Consider the following 16,809-nt stretch of genomic DNA (forward strand, 5'->3'; position numbering starts at 1 on the left):
TCATAAAACGGAGCTCTCCTCTAAGTTCTAGGCTGTAGCACCCTGCAATTCTTTGGATAAGCAAATTCTCACTCTGTTTATATTTCTCAATGAGTAAAATGAATATAAAATACTTCCCCTATTAAAAAGAGGTTTTGAAACCTATGACTTAAAAGACTTCTTCATCAAATATCTAATGGCTGCATTGCTGTCATTTTGAAATAGTTACACATTTGGTCCTTGGCAGCCTGTGAGTTGTGTTCCAGCCAGCTCTCCACATACATTTTGCACAATCTGTCACCAGTATGAGACAGAAGGAAACAATCCATGTTTTTAGTGGAAACAGGAAACTGGAGGAATATGTGCCGCCTTTTTTTTTTTTTTTTTTTTTGGTCACTGAATTTTGTCCCCCTCATTGTCTTTCTTTGCTTTTCTCTGTTGCCTTCTGTTCTTTCTTCTCAGCTGTGCCATGTCAAATACTAAATCTTGAGTTAACTTCTGGCAGGCAGTCATTCCTCAAAGTTATCTTCCTGTCCTACTATTCACTCCACTCAAAAAAACCCGAAACTTGTCCTTGTTTTACACTGGTTTGGTAATATATCCTCCCCTGTTACAGTTTTGTACAGATTCTGGCACATCTAGAGATCTCAAACATTAACAGTGCATTTTGACTTCCACTGATAGAAAGACATTACATTTGTCCCTCTTTGTTCAATACTGTCACACTGTACACCTGTAGTATGAGAGCAGCAATTTAGTAACCCATTCCACAGGGAATTTTCTGCAGGAAGAATAGGGAGATAAATAGTCCTTGTTTCAGTGCCCCCAGAGGACAAGTCCCAAAATCTATCTGCTGTATTAAGGTCACAGTAGCTTTGAACTCCAGTGCAAAACATGCACAGCTCAACAATACACCTGTGCACGTTTCAATAAATGGGTTGCTAGCCAGAGCAAAGGATTAAACAACTACCCTACATGAGTAGAAAATGTTCAACTGCCAGAGTCAACTCTGTTCCCCTCTTACCATGTGCTCTATTCCACACCTGTTATTCAGTATTTAAAAAAATATATATTAAATGTCCTTACCTATCTAATCTTGTCTTTTCTACCAATCATGTAGTCAGTGGATACCAAGATTAGTAGCTATGATGGGAGAGTTGTTTGTTGAGTTCATCGGAACAAGCATCTTATTCTAGGTCTTACTGTTTATCTACTTAGGGATTCACCAGGAAGGATAATACCAGGAGATGATTACTAAATAACCTGTTAGGTCAGCCATCCCTGTGCCTCTTATGGATACATAACAGAGCAAGTTGCATAAATCCAGTTTCTAAAAGTAATTTTAAGTGTATGTAAATCTATCAACCACTCATCTTCAGAAATGCTTCTATCCTCAGAACATCACATTTAACTTTGTTCTGGCCACTACTTCTTTAAAAATGCCCTTTGGAGTTTTTCCAAATGAAAGAAACAAGCTTAGTAAAAGAGCTGAAGAAAACACAGCTCTAAGAAGTCCCAGTATGTGTTTACAGACACAGAAGGCATTATCCCTTGAGAACAGTGCAAGGACTGCTGGTCTTGGACTTCAGCAGAGAAAATGTAGGTTAAATAACTAGAGAGAGAGTAAAATTAAGTCCTTGATGAAAGAATCAGCTTCCACAAAATACTACAAGATCAGTGTCTCTGGGTACATACAATGTTGCATTAGTCACTGATCCATCAGAGATCCTAGGAAGGTTTCAGTCAATGCTCATTTTGCACAAGGAAAGGATCTGAATCTACAGTTCAGTCTCAGAGGGACTATAAAAAAAAGGATATGATACAAATACAAGTTGCTATGCTAAAATAGGAGTTTACATGGGAATAAAACTAAAAGGAGACAAGGACATATTGGTAAAAGGGTTTTAGAGGTGGGCAAGGGAAATCATCCATAGATAAAAGAACAGAAAACAAAGGTGGATGTACATAGTCCCATGTCTCCATGGGAACTTGAGAAGAACGAAAGCATAAAAGTGACGAGGGGCAGCAGGAAAGTTAATAACTTACAGAGATTCAGCACAGACTAACTTCTCTGGCTAAAGGAAGTAGACATTTGGAGTCATGGAACTCAACTGCTACAACTGATTGCAACTTTTAAACCAGAATACAAGTTTCTAGATAAAGCTTCAGAGCAGGTTGCTCTTTTAAAAAAGTAGTAAGCAATATATAATAAACACTCTTAAAGTAGTAGAAGGATTTTTAAGAAGAATGCTCGGTAGAAATAATGGTTCCCCAGTTGAATATTTGACAGTGACATGACATCAATTCTTATTAAACATGTAGGTATTCATTTGTTCATTCACTCTGTTCCTCCTTTAACAATCACATGCCCCATTTGTCATGAACCGTGATGGTGGTTTACCTTCCACTTGCTTGACACCACAGGCTTTGCTTTGCTTTTCAAGCCTTACTTTCCACTCTTCTTTGAGGCCCTTGCTGCTTCTCCTAGCCAGGTGCTCAAAGCTACATTTGGGACTGCTCTCATATAGCTGCTGAGCCATTTGGCTACGTTACCATTTGCAGTCTGTACCCATCTCCCATCAGGCTTCCCTGCCACTGTTGTTATCGAAGGGATCTCAAGGGAGCTCAAGGCATGGCACTACCCAGTAAAACTGGTTGAAAAATCTGACCACCAAGTTTTCAACTGGGTGAAGTGATGAAACAATGCATTTCATTATTTTCCTACCAATGTTATTGATGCTTTGGTCAAACATTTGATTCTGAACTTCTACTACAGTATACACTCCATAAAACCAGTTGAAGTATTTCAGAAAATTTCATTCAAAAAACAGGCATCCAACCATCTCTTCTTAAAAACACAGGAGGACAAAATACTTTGAGCTTTGAAAACCATACCATCTAGAAATTGCATGTTTTCAGTCAGTTTTAACATTGGGACTGAGTTTGATACTGGTGTACATCTGAATGCCTCTTACAGAAACAGGCCGGTCTTTTCAGAGATAACATTGCTATTTTCCAACAAAATGGGCAGTGCCAGCTGGGCATCACCCTTGCATCATCTTACTGACACAGAGCCTATTTTTTTTCCTATTCTTTTTAAACTGATGAAATCTGTTGATATATTCTTGTTTCGTCCATGAATATGAATGTGTAAATATGATAAAAGAGCAAATAGTTTTTTACTACAAATCATTTTTTGTGCCCATGCAGTTTTATAAGAAAATTAATTTGATTTAGCTGTGTTTATGCTTTCTTCTCTGTGGTCATTTTCAAAACTCAAATATCGGAATACTTGCAGAAAAAGAAATCTGGAGGCAAATTAAATAAACTACAGAAAAAGCAAACTGTTGGCCCATTAAGCTAATTATTTATACCAATAATGTGATTGAGGGAATAATGCTTTCCCAAACAGGAAATACATACACTGTGTTTCACCTGCCTGTTTCCATGTAAAACAAACCTATCTGCCCAAAACATCTGCACAAGGAGTACTGCAAACCAATTTCTAACCTACCACAACTAAATTTTTATCTATAAAAATATTAATCTAATAATTTCAAAGAAAAAAATTGATCCAAGAAATCCACCCAAGCAGGATAATAAGCCAATTACTCATAATTAATTGTATCTCAAGTTTGTATAGAAATTTAACAAGGGAAGGATGTACTTCAGGATGATGACATTACAACTGGGACAGTTCTTCCCTTCTGCTCTAAACTCGGGTAAAAGAGTTTTGCTGTCATATAACCCTTTTATCAGCTACCTATAATGGAAAAGGAGAAGTCAGTGTGCCAAGTCTGGAGTCCAAAACTCGTTATGACTCACCTGTAACTGTAAGTTTCCTAAAAGTGAAAGGTGTCAGCCAAATGAAATAGGAAAGTTTATATTTCTGAAACCAAAAATGAAATTTATGCTCCAAAATGTAAGCCAAGGCAAAATTCCATCAATACGACAATGTATGAGAGTCTTGACTTCAGGCCAGATTTCTGCTGATTGCTTTGATATCTTCAATGTTTAATCTACTCTGTGCATATCACTACCATGCATGTTGTGAGTTCTTGGTAAAATCCAAAAGCAATGCAAGATCAGACAATAAAGAGTCATTATGTTCAAAATGACTATCACTGACAAGCGTCCTTGGATTTAGAAGGATGTTCCAGTAAAGAAATAAAGAAAGATATGCATCAGCAAAGGAAACCTGTGGATTTCAGCAAGATACATCTTGGGCTCTCATAGAAGTCTTAGAAGACACATTTTAGTTCTTCCAATGCACTAGGACTGCTATTTAACCACAGCATAAGTCTTCTGACTCTTCATAACTTAAAGGGCTCTTCCTCCTCGACCATGTTTTTATCATGTGTCATGTCCCATTCATATGCAATTCTTTCTATATCCAGGCAGGTACAGTCATCTGGTCTCACCATACAAGAATATAATTTCATCAGATAGTTCTTATTCACCATGCATGCTCCTTATTTCCTCATGTTTTTAAAAATCAGCAGAAAATACACGCATAGATTGACATAGCAAGGGTTATTCTTTTAAGGTCGGTAATGTTGCAAAAAAGGCAAATAATAGAAAAAGGGGTTCTAGTTGTTCTCAAAACTGCCTGTTTTGGATCACAGAAGTGAAGATCTGCTATTCTTCTACTTCTTTTTTAGGCTATTGTCTTATATGCTAAAAAGCACCTGGCAGCACAAATTACAATTGTATGTACACTCTAGAGTAAGCCTGAAGATGAGATGCCTCAAAAATATGTGAGTAAGATAAGTGCCCTTCACAGAAGTGACATCGTAAAGCAAAAAAGAATATCAAAAGAAGAAGGAAGGCATAAAGGACTAGACTGTAAAAAAATCCCCAAACCATTTTGTAACAAATATTGGACTCCTCACTCATACTAGGATACTGGTACCCTCCTTCAGTGTTGATGCCGGACTCTAATTTTTCTATTCAGACAATGCCTTGCGCTTCACCTGTGGTCCAACTGCAAGATGCCAAACAGCAGGGCTGTATTCAAAGGGCATATGTATCAAAACAAAGCGTTTGAGATGTTATTTGTTTCTTAGAAGGCCTCAGCTTTTGATGATGCCACAAGACTGCTTTCTGGTGAGGGATAAGACCTTCAGAATTTAGCCCAGTGAGATTTTAAAAGGACTGAAGGGAAGAGAATCACCAAATATATCAAGAGACACAACAAGGGTGAAGTACCTTTGTCGGAGATTTTTGAGTTATGCTTTTGTTTGTAACTATCTGAAACAGAGAAAGAAATAGAGGGTGAAACTTACATGGGGGAAAAGAAGGCAAAAGGCAGAGAAGCCAGAAAAAGAGAAAGAGAAAGAAAATATAAGAGATGATTTATTAAAGGGCAAAGGAAAGTGGAGTCTTGCCGAGAACTTAATTTTATTTCCTTCATGCAAAAACACCAAGAGCATCAGCAGCAGGTGGCAAACATGCAAGTCAGAGAGCAGCAGAATATTTTGCTGTAATATATGAAGCCCTGAGTGCACTGAGCTGGTAGGACCAGGCTGGAAGCAGAATAAGCTGTCTTGTTACTACTTACTGTCACAAACATAGGGTTTGTCATGATCATCCTGGGAGGCAGCATCATTCCGTCTCCTGCCACCTCCAGATCCCCGAGCCTGCAAGGACAAGAGGAAAGTTAGCATTATCCTGTCATCTCTCAGGTCTCCTTGTGCCCCACACCCTCCTATGAAAGATGTGCAGTATAAACTAAACAAATCCTCAGCTTCCATACAGGTTTCTCAAAGTGGTCTTGACCCTTCATCTCCTAAAATGTGCACTATATTAATGGACTTTGTAATGCAATGGAGATCCACTCCACAGAGAGCTCAAGCTGTTCATCCATAGCAGTAGGTCACTGCCAGCACATATTCAGTCGAGTATCGTCACACATTCATTTCTGAAGATGTTCAAATACCTTGCTGAACTGAATATGAATGAATGAATAGATGAACAGGTATTGAAGGATATATACAAACATTAAATCAGCCAGAAAACAGGCTCCAAATAAAAGAGAGGTCAAATTATTTCCTTCAGTGTTTTCAAAGGGGCATTGTTTGTGTTATGTTTTGTTTTCTAGCCGAAAAGCAATGTTTTGAAATGGCCTTCTGGGACAAAGGTACCATGGCTAATTATAAAATGGAGCTTTGGTCAGTTAGTGGAAAAGATTAGATAATGTGGCTACCTGCAATAACAGAAATTACCCAGAAAGGTGTTTCTGCAGTTCCGTGTTTCTAAAATGGATCAAACTGACAGCTATAGAAACTGAAAAACTTTGTTTCTCCACAGCACAGACTGCTCTGTCTTGAGCTCCAGAGTGAAAGTGGAATTCAATATCAAAACTACTTGATCCTGACCCTTCTCAACTGAGATGCCAAGGGAGCAGCTCATATCTGTCCAATGCTGGAATTGTGATGTGGAACTGGGAACTAAGCCAAGGCCTTCAACTCTTTCATGTTCACTAATGTACAGTCTGTAAATGACAATAACTTTAGAATTAATCTTTGTTTGAGGAAGTGATCACAGGTGGATGGCTAAATAGTCATTTATTAATTCTCCTAGATACTCTATTCCTGGGAAAAAATCAGAGAATTGCTTCTGCTGCTCCTCTTATTAAACTGTTCATACTTCTCACTCCAGACAAGGCCACCTGACTCAAATCCTGCAAGACTTTGCATGTTAAAGTAAGAAAGGGACAAAGCTTTGTTAGGTAAAGCTGAAGAAGGTGTAAAAATCCTGAGAATATTCGCACTCAGCCATAAAGAGGCCATGGAAACTCCATCCCTCTTCTATGAGCTTGGAACAGAACTAGCACTATTAGAATTGTGTTCCATTGGATATCTATAGAGAAGTAATAAGGAATAGTTTTACACTGGCCTGACAAAGTCTGTCAAAACAAGGATTTATAAAAACTTCACATGTTATTTCCCTGGGATTGCTCAGGTCTAACTCTTAGCACAGTCCCAAAGGAAAGACATGGATTTGCAGCTATCTGGATGGGGTAAATACTATTATGTATGACAAGGATAACTCTGCCTTCTCAAAGACCTCTGTGCAGTCCAGCACACATGTGCAGAGCAAGATTTGTAAGGGTGAACTGAAAAGCAGTTTCACCCTAGAAATGGCCTCAGCAACAATTGTTTGGTGGAAGCTTCTTTACTGACCATATCACACAAAATCATCTTACTAGTCTGCACTATTTTCTCTCTGACTGCCAGTTCTTTAAACCCCCTCTGGGCAATGAAATCAATCCCAGGGTAGTTCTTTTCTTCCCTCACTACTGCTAAATGTGCTGCAAGCTGAATTTCAGTCCATGGCAGCTCCTCCACAACTCTCAACTCATCAAGGAGTCTTCACATAGGCAAGTGATTGGCCCTTATAAATATTTCTGCTTGTACCCAGATAAGGATCTAATTTCCCTATCTTACCAGCTGCACTGGCTTTTCAGGGCTATGAAAAAGATGGAAAGTCTTATATTTGTCACTAGTCAGTAGCTCTGACTCTATTCACACACTGGGAACATACCTGTTGAATAAGAAGGTACTATTTTTACATAGGTACATTTCAGAGTATGACACTAATTTAAGGTTTGATGCTCAGAATTTTGCTAGTCTTACAGCCAGCTGTTTCCTTTCAAACTGTTCTCTACAGAAATGCAGGGGCACAGCATTCATGGCATGACCACATGTCAGATACACTTATTCATGCAATGAACACAGAGGGGGAGATTTTTCAAGTCAGTTACTTTCAATGGGACTTGGGTTCCTAAATGTGCTTGGTGCCTTTGAAATGGTCCCACAGGATGTCCAGCTGATGAGCAGACAATCTGTACAGGTGCAGTTGTGTACATCTCATATCTCCAAACAAACTACCCTGCCCAGCTCCTACCACATTGTCCCTGTCCAGCAAAGACACTAAAAATCTCCTTCTATTAATCTACTCTTCAGCCTTCAGTGTCCTCCCCATGCCCCTGTGATTTCAGGGCTAGCCTTGAGAGGAAAGGAAACCAAGCAGCTCCCCCAGAGGCACTAAACTGAATGCCCCATGCTTGCTGTCTGTGCTCCAGGCCGTTGGATTCAGTCATCCACAGTTGCCTTTATTCTCCTGACAGGATGCAGCAGAGACTGCAAGACTTGACGTGTAAGGCCTGGGACCATGGCCCAGCAGCCTTGAAGCAGCCCTGAAGCGGCCAGAAAGAGTAGCCAAAAGGACAGATGGAGAGTCCAGGATTAAAAATAAAATCATGCTGTAGGGAAAGGAAGGGGCATGTGCAATTTGGAAAGTCCAGAGCAGTAATTCCATTGCATTAATCCTGCATTTATGCTGTTAGTCCTTCTTACTCCTCTGAATACACAAAGGTCACACTCCAAGGGATCTTGTTTCCTATGCCTGTCCTTCCCCTTTTCTGCCCTCTAAAAATACCTAACCATGTCCTTCCCAACAACAAAGAGCTGCCCAGGTTTCATGTCACCCTAATTTTGTTTCATGTCCCTAATTTTAAATCCTTAGCCTCAATTTCCTATACTGGGTCAGGCTAGAAAATGGCTGCCTTCAGAAAACTGGCAAAGCACTTGTGACCAGATGCAATTCAGGCTTACTAGTTTTTCAACAGATAGTTCCATAGCCCTAATTTTGAAATCCTAATTTCTACTACGTTTTGCTTTGGTTATTGATGCCATCAAACAAAACTAAAAATTTCTTGAAGTATTTTGGCTTTATTCAGACTTCTCTTTTTTGCACTGAAAGAAGCCAGGGCACTAGCAGAGCAGGAGTTAGTTGCAAGAAAAAAGCAAGCAATCCTGCTCTCCTGGACTTAATAGGAGACAAGTTCTAGGGCAGAAAATAAAACATAAATGTACACTGCAAAATAAAGGCGATATCTAATACCCTCCAACTCATTTCCTTACAGTAACAGAGAAAAAATTCTGTAACATTTTCCTGAACAGGGAAGCAAAATCTTGCACGTAACACTAACTTCAGGACTTTGTTTGTATAGGTCTGGGATGTATGAAAACACTGAATTCCCTTCTCTTGAGCAATATCTCTTTTAGCTATTCACTCCCTTTCACTCACACTAACCAGCATTGTGCAATTTACATAAGAGCAATTTATATGAAAAGAGTTGTTAGCCTGGAATATTAGTTGATTGCTACAGTCAAGCCTATGTGCATGTATTGATTCTATCTCCTGGTTTTGGTTACTGGTTCATACAAATCTTCTGAAACTTACATTTTTCTGGAAAATTTTTTTCCAGGTGGGGGTCTTTGGCTAAGAAAGAAAGAAAGAAAGAAACTGGTTCAGGTGATTTTGAGAATAAGGAAGGTGAAATATATACTTATCCAATTATTAAAGTGCTTTGATCTTATATTAAAAGACTTAAGCTCCAAAATAAAGAGGAGCAGAAAACTGAAACAACACAACAACCAAAGAAGAAACCAAAAGAGAGGGTCTGATGCATAAGTACATTGCAAGTATTCAATGTGGTTTCATGTCTCTTATTCAGAAGCTATTATATTCTGCTCATTTGGCCTAAAATGTGGCCCTTCTTGCTTGACTTCTATAAACACATCAAAAGGCACTTCTAGAGCTCCCGTGCCCCTGCAGCATCCACTGGAGCCAAAGAGAGATGAAAATGCTCAAAACTTCTGAGACTCGTGCTCACGTTTATTCAGATGCCTAGCTTACGGGCCCACAATTGAAAATGTTGATTCCAAGTTTAAAATGTTGGCCTCGTTACTTAACTGGTACTTTGATGAATTGTGAAGACATCTTAGGTAAGAGAAGGGACACAGAGTCCCCCAAGGATAAAATATTGCCCTTTTTAAGCAAATGGAAGATTTGCCATGGGCTCAAGAGAGCCAGCGTCAGACACAAAATGCTACCCTGGAGAAAGCTGCAAAACTTATTAACACAGTTCAAGTTACTTTTATTAATACTTTTTTTGGCTGTTATGACTGAATCTCCTGATTTTCTGTAATTAGTAAACATTTTTTTAAGGAGCATTGTAATAGCAGGATGTCATCATAGTTATTACATGTAAACACATTACAATTGTAAATAAAACACTAAAATAAATTTCCCCAAAAGTTTTACTCTCAAAATAGTCCTTTTCTTTCACATCAATTCACAAAAAATAAACTGAAAAAATATTAAAAATCTATTACATATAACTGAAAATTACCTATAGCGTTATCACTATCATATATTCATGGATAAATACTTTGCATACATAATACACTTAAGAAATATACACTAGAAAACAGAGGCTTGCTTTCTTCCTTTCCATTCCAATAAACTCTCCACTTACCCGTCCTCTAGGCCTGTTCTTTCGTTTTGGAATATCTTCTTCCAAGTCTTCTTCCTCATTCACTTCATCTGCATTTTCATCATTTTCTAAAACCCTCTGTGGTTGAACAATAAACAGGAATGGTTAGAAGAAAAAAAGAGGACACATAAAACCAACTACTGCTCTTTATCACAGTGACTGTGGGTTATTACAGTTGATATAAAGCCAAATCAGATTCCAGTACTCCTTCTTCTCTCTAGCAAAGCAAAATTTGCTCTCTTTTCCACCATAAGATCTCCAGGGAATTCCTACTAAAAAATACTACTGATATCAGTCAACCATGATAAAAAGGTTCCTAAGAAATACTGGCATCACTGAGCATCAATATTCCAAGACAACATAAATATTAGTATGCATAACTGCAGGCCCTGTCTGGGAATTTGTTTGCCTGGGTTTTTTATTTTCATTTGTTGCAATTTAAATTGTTTTGTTTTCTTCTAATGCTGAGAGTGCACTTTAGGAATACAAAAACAGTGGTTTTTCTCCTTGGTAGCTCAAAATCTTCTTTCTTTAGCAAAAATAGAGAAAATTCCTCCATATATTCCAGAATGAATCTAGAAAGCCATGTTTTTCAGGGCTTGCACCACAGGTACAACTCTAATCTGGAAGCAGGAAGTTTGTTGCATGAAAATGCTGAGGAATTATAGGTCTCATCTCAATTATTGCACCAACAGCAATAATTTGTTCAACTAATTATTTATTAGGAACAATACTTCATCAGCTCACGTAACTGTGAGATGCCTGGTCCAGACAATTTCAATCTTTTAATCTTTTGAAATATAATCTCTACAGAACCAAACACAGGCTGGCTGTCCTGCATGAAAACATGCACAAGTCAGACATCACATGGAAAAAGGCCAGACAAAACATCACAACACTAATGTGAGAAGAAGTGCCATTGAAATTCCCTCAACCCTTGGCATGTCTGCTAGAAATACAGAGATTGGCCCCAGCCACTCCTGTCATTTATGGTGCTGTGGCATTTTGCAAGGGACTAAACTAGAATCACTAACTTACCTTTGCCATGCCAACATTCATTTAAATTACAGCCACAATGCAGATTCCAATAGGGACATTAAACTCATAGGAATGTTTTTCAGTCTTACTGTATTTGTTGTTCTCTCCAATTTCTACCTAAAAGCTATTTGAGAACTAGCAGAGAGGAGGAAATTAGTTTCTTTCTCTCCTTTCCACATACCTCAAGCACCAAATTCTGAATTTGTGGGAAAGAATACAACAGAAATTTCACATTTCGAAAAGTCTGTATTTAGAAGACCAGTTACAAAAGTTTATTCTTATTTTATCAGCTAAATTTCTAAGACTAATACTGGTCAGTGTATTACAAACAAGTTGTAGCACATGACAAGGATCATGTCTTCATCTAATTTTTGCTTCTTCTATTTTTGATTATCAGGAGGCTAGTAATGAGCTCCAGCCATCATGAAATACAATTTCACATAACACTGGAGGTACTAAATATTAGAGCGTGTTAAAGCTAAGCAGGTTCCAGTTCTGGATACATAAAATGTTTCTTCAAAATTCATACAACTGTATACATGAATTGACTTAATCTTAGGACTGAAGTGCTTGAAAAATGTTGTTCAAGAGGAGACTGTAAAAAATGTAAGAATGTGTGTAAGAAAATAAGCAAACTTACTGATATGAGTTTGTATTTTACATTGCTTCATATCTTAAAGAATCTAAAAAAAGCCTCAACAAAACAGGGGCAAACATATGGTATGCAGGAGGGAAATAAGCTAATTTACAACAATAATACTACACAAGAGTTAAGAGAAATATTAAAAAACACTTTATTGCTTCAGAATTTAAGCATCAGTTTAGGAAAGAGATAATATGTAACCAAGTGTGAATTTGGTGACATTGCTGGAGTAATTAGTTTAATCCTTGATAGAAGGGGCATAACCTTCCTGATGCATGTTCAGAAGGCTGCTCTAAGTCTTCTCCATCAAACAATGAAGACACACATTCAATACCAATTTACTGAAGGGCAAAATTGTCAATCCTGTTACATACCAACTGTACGGCAGGTTCCAATAGGCTGCATCTATTTAGCAAAGGGAACCTTTATACGTTTTAGCAGAGTAACTTTTCCTATTATGTCTTTCTAAAACAGTTTCCCAGCCCTATGTACTTTGGTGCAGCCAAGCACCAAGTCATCTTCTCCTGACTAATACTGTGGATTTGGGAGGGTGGCAAGTGGCTGGGACTGAGGTGGGAATTACAATTATGGCTATCCCACCTGCTCACTCTCACCACCATTGAGGCTGGGACCTTTAGAGTTACAGCACAGACAAGTATGCAAAGGAACAAAAGAGAGATTTGCATTCTCTTATTTGTCATACCGATAAAGGCACTGGTTGTGATTTTGATCTGGTTCAGTCTAGCTGCCAGGTGCCAAAGTACACACCGAAAGCTGCCTACTAGTGAAGGCTTTGGCAATCATTGTTCTACAGACTGAATCCAAATAAGCTGTGCTTGCATAAAATAAAGGAGCAGGACATGCTTTTTTGCATCTGTTCTGATGAAACTAGCTTCCAGGTGACAGGTCACAGCTACAGCAGTTTAGCTGAAAATCTGTTCTATTTTTTTGCACCCCCTCCCTGCTCTGCAATGCCTGGATTTATGTCAGTTCCACTATCTCTGAGGTCTCTTTCCTCAAACTGCTGCTGGGGACAATTTGGGAGCTCAGATCACACAGCAACGTTCAAAGGCACTTGTCAATTTCATAAGAATGCTGTACCATGACTTCTTGCGCCCCTGGAAGCAGGTAAAAACAGACTTTTAGTAAGAGTCTCAGCATAATAGACCCAGATATAGTACTGAAGAAGCAAACACAGAGCAGGGCTCCTGCCAAGCTTTTCCCTAATCCATGAGCATGGCATGCTTCCTCTTTGACGGTGCTCTTTTACCGGTGCAACTGGCAATGGGAGACCCGATTGTGCTGCCCTTACCTGTGTAAAATTTCTAACAAATAGAGCAGTAAGAGTGAACTCCAGCTAATACAGATTTGATGCCTATGTTTTTCTGTTTCATTTGACCCCTCAAATTTTGACTACTTTTAGGTACAGACGCAACATTTTGTATCTCACCCAGAATTACCAAGTTTGACACATTGCTAATAACTGTCTCTAAAAATCCCTAAAAAAGACTCATGGTACAGTGGTGTTTTAGCATCACCAAAGATGTGCTGCTGTGGGAGATTTAAGATGTTTTAAAAGTGACATGGACTTATACAAGAACCCTTTATATTACCTGAATTCCTTCTATAACAGACCTACAATTGTGTTTAATTGTTGAAGGATGATATGGAATCTTGACAATTTTCAAACTTTAATGCATGTGAAGAGGCAATAGTTCTCATACTGCATCACTAATAATAACTGAGATATTTAAGATTACAATTTTTAAAGTTGTTTTTCTTGTATACCTCCAGAAGGCTACCTACTATTAAAACAAACAAAACAGGCAAGGCAATGACATGTTTTAGTCTACAGCAGATGTGAATCTAAATTGAAATCCATGAAACTCACTTTAAATGTGAACCATTAAAATTCAGTTTATAGTTGGGATCCACCTCAGCTTCTCAGTTTTTAATGTAATTATCTCATAGTGCTGCAAAATAAATTCCAACACAGGACCTCTGCAGAACACAGCCAAACAACAAAGATTCTTGTGGCAAGAGAAGTGTGTGAGATACTGACATCATTTTGAGCATTACAGTGCAGCACAAAGGTTTGATAACATTTTGGCAGTAGAATGACACAACAATCAACAGATACACTGTTCTACCACAGGGCAAAAGACTGCTAGACTGTGAGACAAATTGTAAAATCCAGCCCTGATGTCAGGGCACGAGGCTCTCCTTTACCTGGATTTCTTGTATAGTGTCTTCCTCTTTAGTGTCTGTTTTTTTCTCTATTCCCTCTCCACGCAGCAAGGCTTCCAGAGTTGTACTTTCTGAGGTGAACCCATCTTTTTTCAGAGGAAGATCAACTTCTGAAAAACAAAACACTCACTGTGTGTCTCTGCCAAAGAGCTAACAAGAAGTACCAAGATGTCAAGCAGATGATGAACAGACTTTCAAACTTGTTTCTGTATTGAAGGGGAGCTCTTCAAGTTCACTTAACCACTAAAAAAGTTCCATATATAATTAATTTCTATCTTTTAATTTGCTGTGCTTATTTACTGGAAAAAAAGTCTAGATGTATTTTATCAGGAGGAAATAAATTGGGGGGAGGGGGGGAGGGAAGGAAATCCTTCTCCTTTGAGTAACTCCCTATGCTTCAAATAAATAAAGAACAAAACCAGGACTTCTTAAGATACTGAAATAACAACTATGAAGAATCAGATCTCCTGAAGAAGAAAAGTAGCTTAATGCAATTTAGCATCTGGCACAGTTTATATAGCATAGCTTCAATCCTCATTCTCCAACACCAGGGCATGTTCCACATGTGGGAAAACAGAAAGCTTGTGTGGGGGGCCAATGCTGAGACCTTACATTGAAAAGCAAAGAGATGTGTCTTGAATTTTCCTGGAATACTGACTAAAATTTCCAGTTGGCTCCAGCTGGCAATACCAGCAAAGAAACATAGTTATGAGTGCAGAATCTTGCCCATAAAATGAGACAGCAGTAATTGCAGGAAGAGCCACAGGCTGACTCAGGAACAGGCTGAGGATAGAGCTCCAAAGACACTGTGGATTTATGAGCAAGTTTGATGCGACTTGCTGGAGAAGTCAAGGAACAAAGCCTTATTCCCCTTTCAAATGCTGCCACTAGATTATGAGGCAGTGCAGGAGACAGACAAATCCAGCATGTTAACTTTAGCAAGATGTTAAAATATACCTGGGCAATAATCCAGGGATTTTTGTAGACCCTAGCCTCTACCCCACTCATACAGGGGCTCATTGAGAGCAATGCCCTGGCAGGGAAACATCCTGCATGTCTTTACCATACACTGCCATGTATGGTTTTCTTGATATTCCTTTCCTTCTAAAATGAATTCCTTTCTCTAGACCGGTATATTTACAAGTAATAACGTACAAGAATGATGATTAAAAATCAGCATCTAGTGTTCTTAATTCACAATTCTGTCTACTTATGCCTTAGAACTGTGTTTAGTTCACCAGTCTGCCTGAAGCTCCCTGCCTTTCTATCGCCATGAGCTTTACATTCTGCAGGGCAGAAATTCATGTGCTCTTGAAGTCCCAAATCATTCCTGCAAACCAAATAATGAATGAACACTTCCACCTGAGACAGTAAAGTATAATCTGTTTTGGGGGGACATTTGTATCCCAGAAATATGTTTGTTCTATAGATGAAAAACTTTAGGTTAGCAAATGATTCAGCGTCCCTGATCAGTAGTTCCACAATGTACTTGCTCCAGTCTTCTGAAGTGAAAGAGCTCAGCCAATAACCACAGAAAATCCAGCAAAAATTCCAGGAAAAGCTATTCTATTCATGGAGGGAAAGGCTGGGTACAAACCATGCAGAAAAACCAAACCACTGGGATTTTAAAGGAAACTCCCAGGACAACCCACACAATGGGATAGGGTCAACTGTGAATTGATCCCCCTTCTCATCACTTGGAGTTCTATTCAATCAGGCCTCTGTTTTATGCATTAAGCTCTGCATACCCACCCTATTATGGCCCCTTCCCCAACTTCTCCCTTGCTTGAGCTGTAAAAAAGACAGTAAAGTCAAAAGAGAATCATAGAGATTGAATTTCCCTGTATGAACTCCTTGTTCGTAGACCTCCCTCTGGATCCAAATATTTCAATAGAAAGAAGGGATTTTTGACTTATATGTAAATCCCAATGCTTGAATCTGAAGTCACTGAGGAACTTCCATAATCATCTCTGGATGTGAACTTGGCTTGGGTTCAAAGTCCTGTTCTTGGGTGCAAAAGGGCATTTGCTCTGTATTTAGAACCTTGAGGGACTGCAAACCCCAAGGGGTCATCATACCTTCAGCAAGCAAAGAAGCTTCAAGCAAGCTCCAGGGCATTGGAAACAAACATGTCTTCACTGTGACAAGCTATGCCTGTCTCTGGATACCAATACATCCAGCAAATGAATGCATTACAAAAGGAAATGAGCAAGGAAAGGCTGAGAGATAAGTAGAACATATATGAAGGTGGAACTACTCCCCATTTGTTCCAGAGATATCAAAAACTAAGTTTGAAAAGAGGGAAAGGTAGGTTTTAAGGTCAAAACAGGAAGCTGTCTTTAATAGGCATGGTTGTTCTGTGTGGCACTGCTACTTCCCAACAACACTCCAGGAGGACTTTTCATCCAAAACTCTCAGAGCATTTTCTAATTACTAAATTTAACATCCCACTGACAAGGCGTTGTAAGGTAATATTTTTATTCACAGTTGATAGGGAGACTGAATCACCAAGAAGTTAAATTAGTGAGCTGGGCATCCAGTGAAAATAAACTCAGTG

The 16,809-nt window shown here is 38.7% G+C and overlaps 1 protein-coding gene across 7 annotated transcripts in view; it reads right to left on the minus strand.

Moving 5' to 3' along the window:
* Positions 1-16,809, minus strand: part of DPF3 (double PHD fingers 3) — a gene marked incomplete at its 5' end in the record, with an annotated part of 154,597 nt that overhangs the window by 44,988 nt on the left and 92,800 nt on the right. For 2 of the 7 annotated variants that reach the window (XR_014590339.1, XM_083863046.1), the window contains 5 exons: positions 5,188-5,229; positions 5,540-5,618; positions 9,229-9,267; positions 10,307-10,402; positions 14,235-14,362. Coding sequence is in view for 6 of the 7 variants with exons in the window: in XM_083863046.1 (XP_083719172.1) it covers positions 5,188-5,229; positions 5,540-5,618; positions 9,229-9,267; positions 10,307-10,402; positions 14,235-14,362 (384 nt within the window). The remainder of the gene's footprint in view (positions 1-5,187; positions 5,230-5,539; positions 5,619-9,228; positions 9,268-10,306; positions 10,403-14,234; positions 14,363-16,809) is intronic. The other 5 variants (XM_083863045.1, XM_083863047.1, XM_083863049.1 and 2 more) reach the window with 3 other exon arrangements.

This window comes from Zosterops lateralis (assembly GCF_965231275.1).
Source record: "Zosterops lateralis genome assembly, chromosome: 6".
In the NCBI taxonomy this organism is placed as follows: Eukaryota; Metazoa; Chordata; class Aves; order Passeriformes; family Zosteropidae; genus Zosterops; species Zosterops lateralis.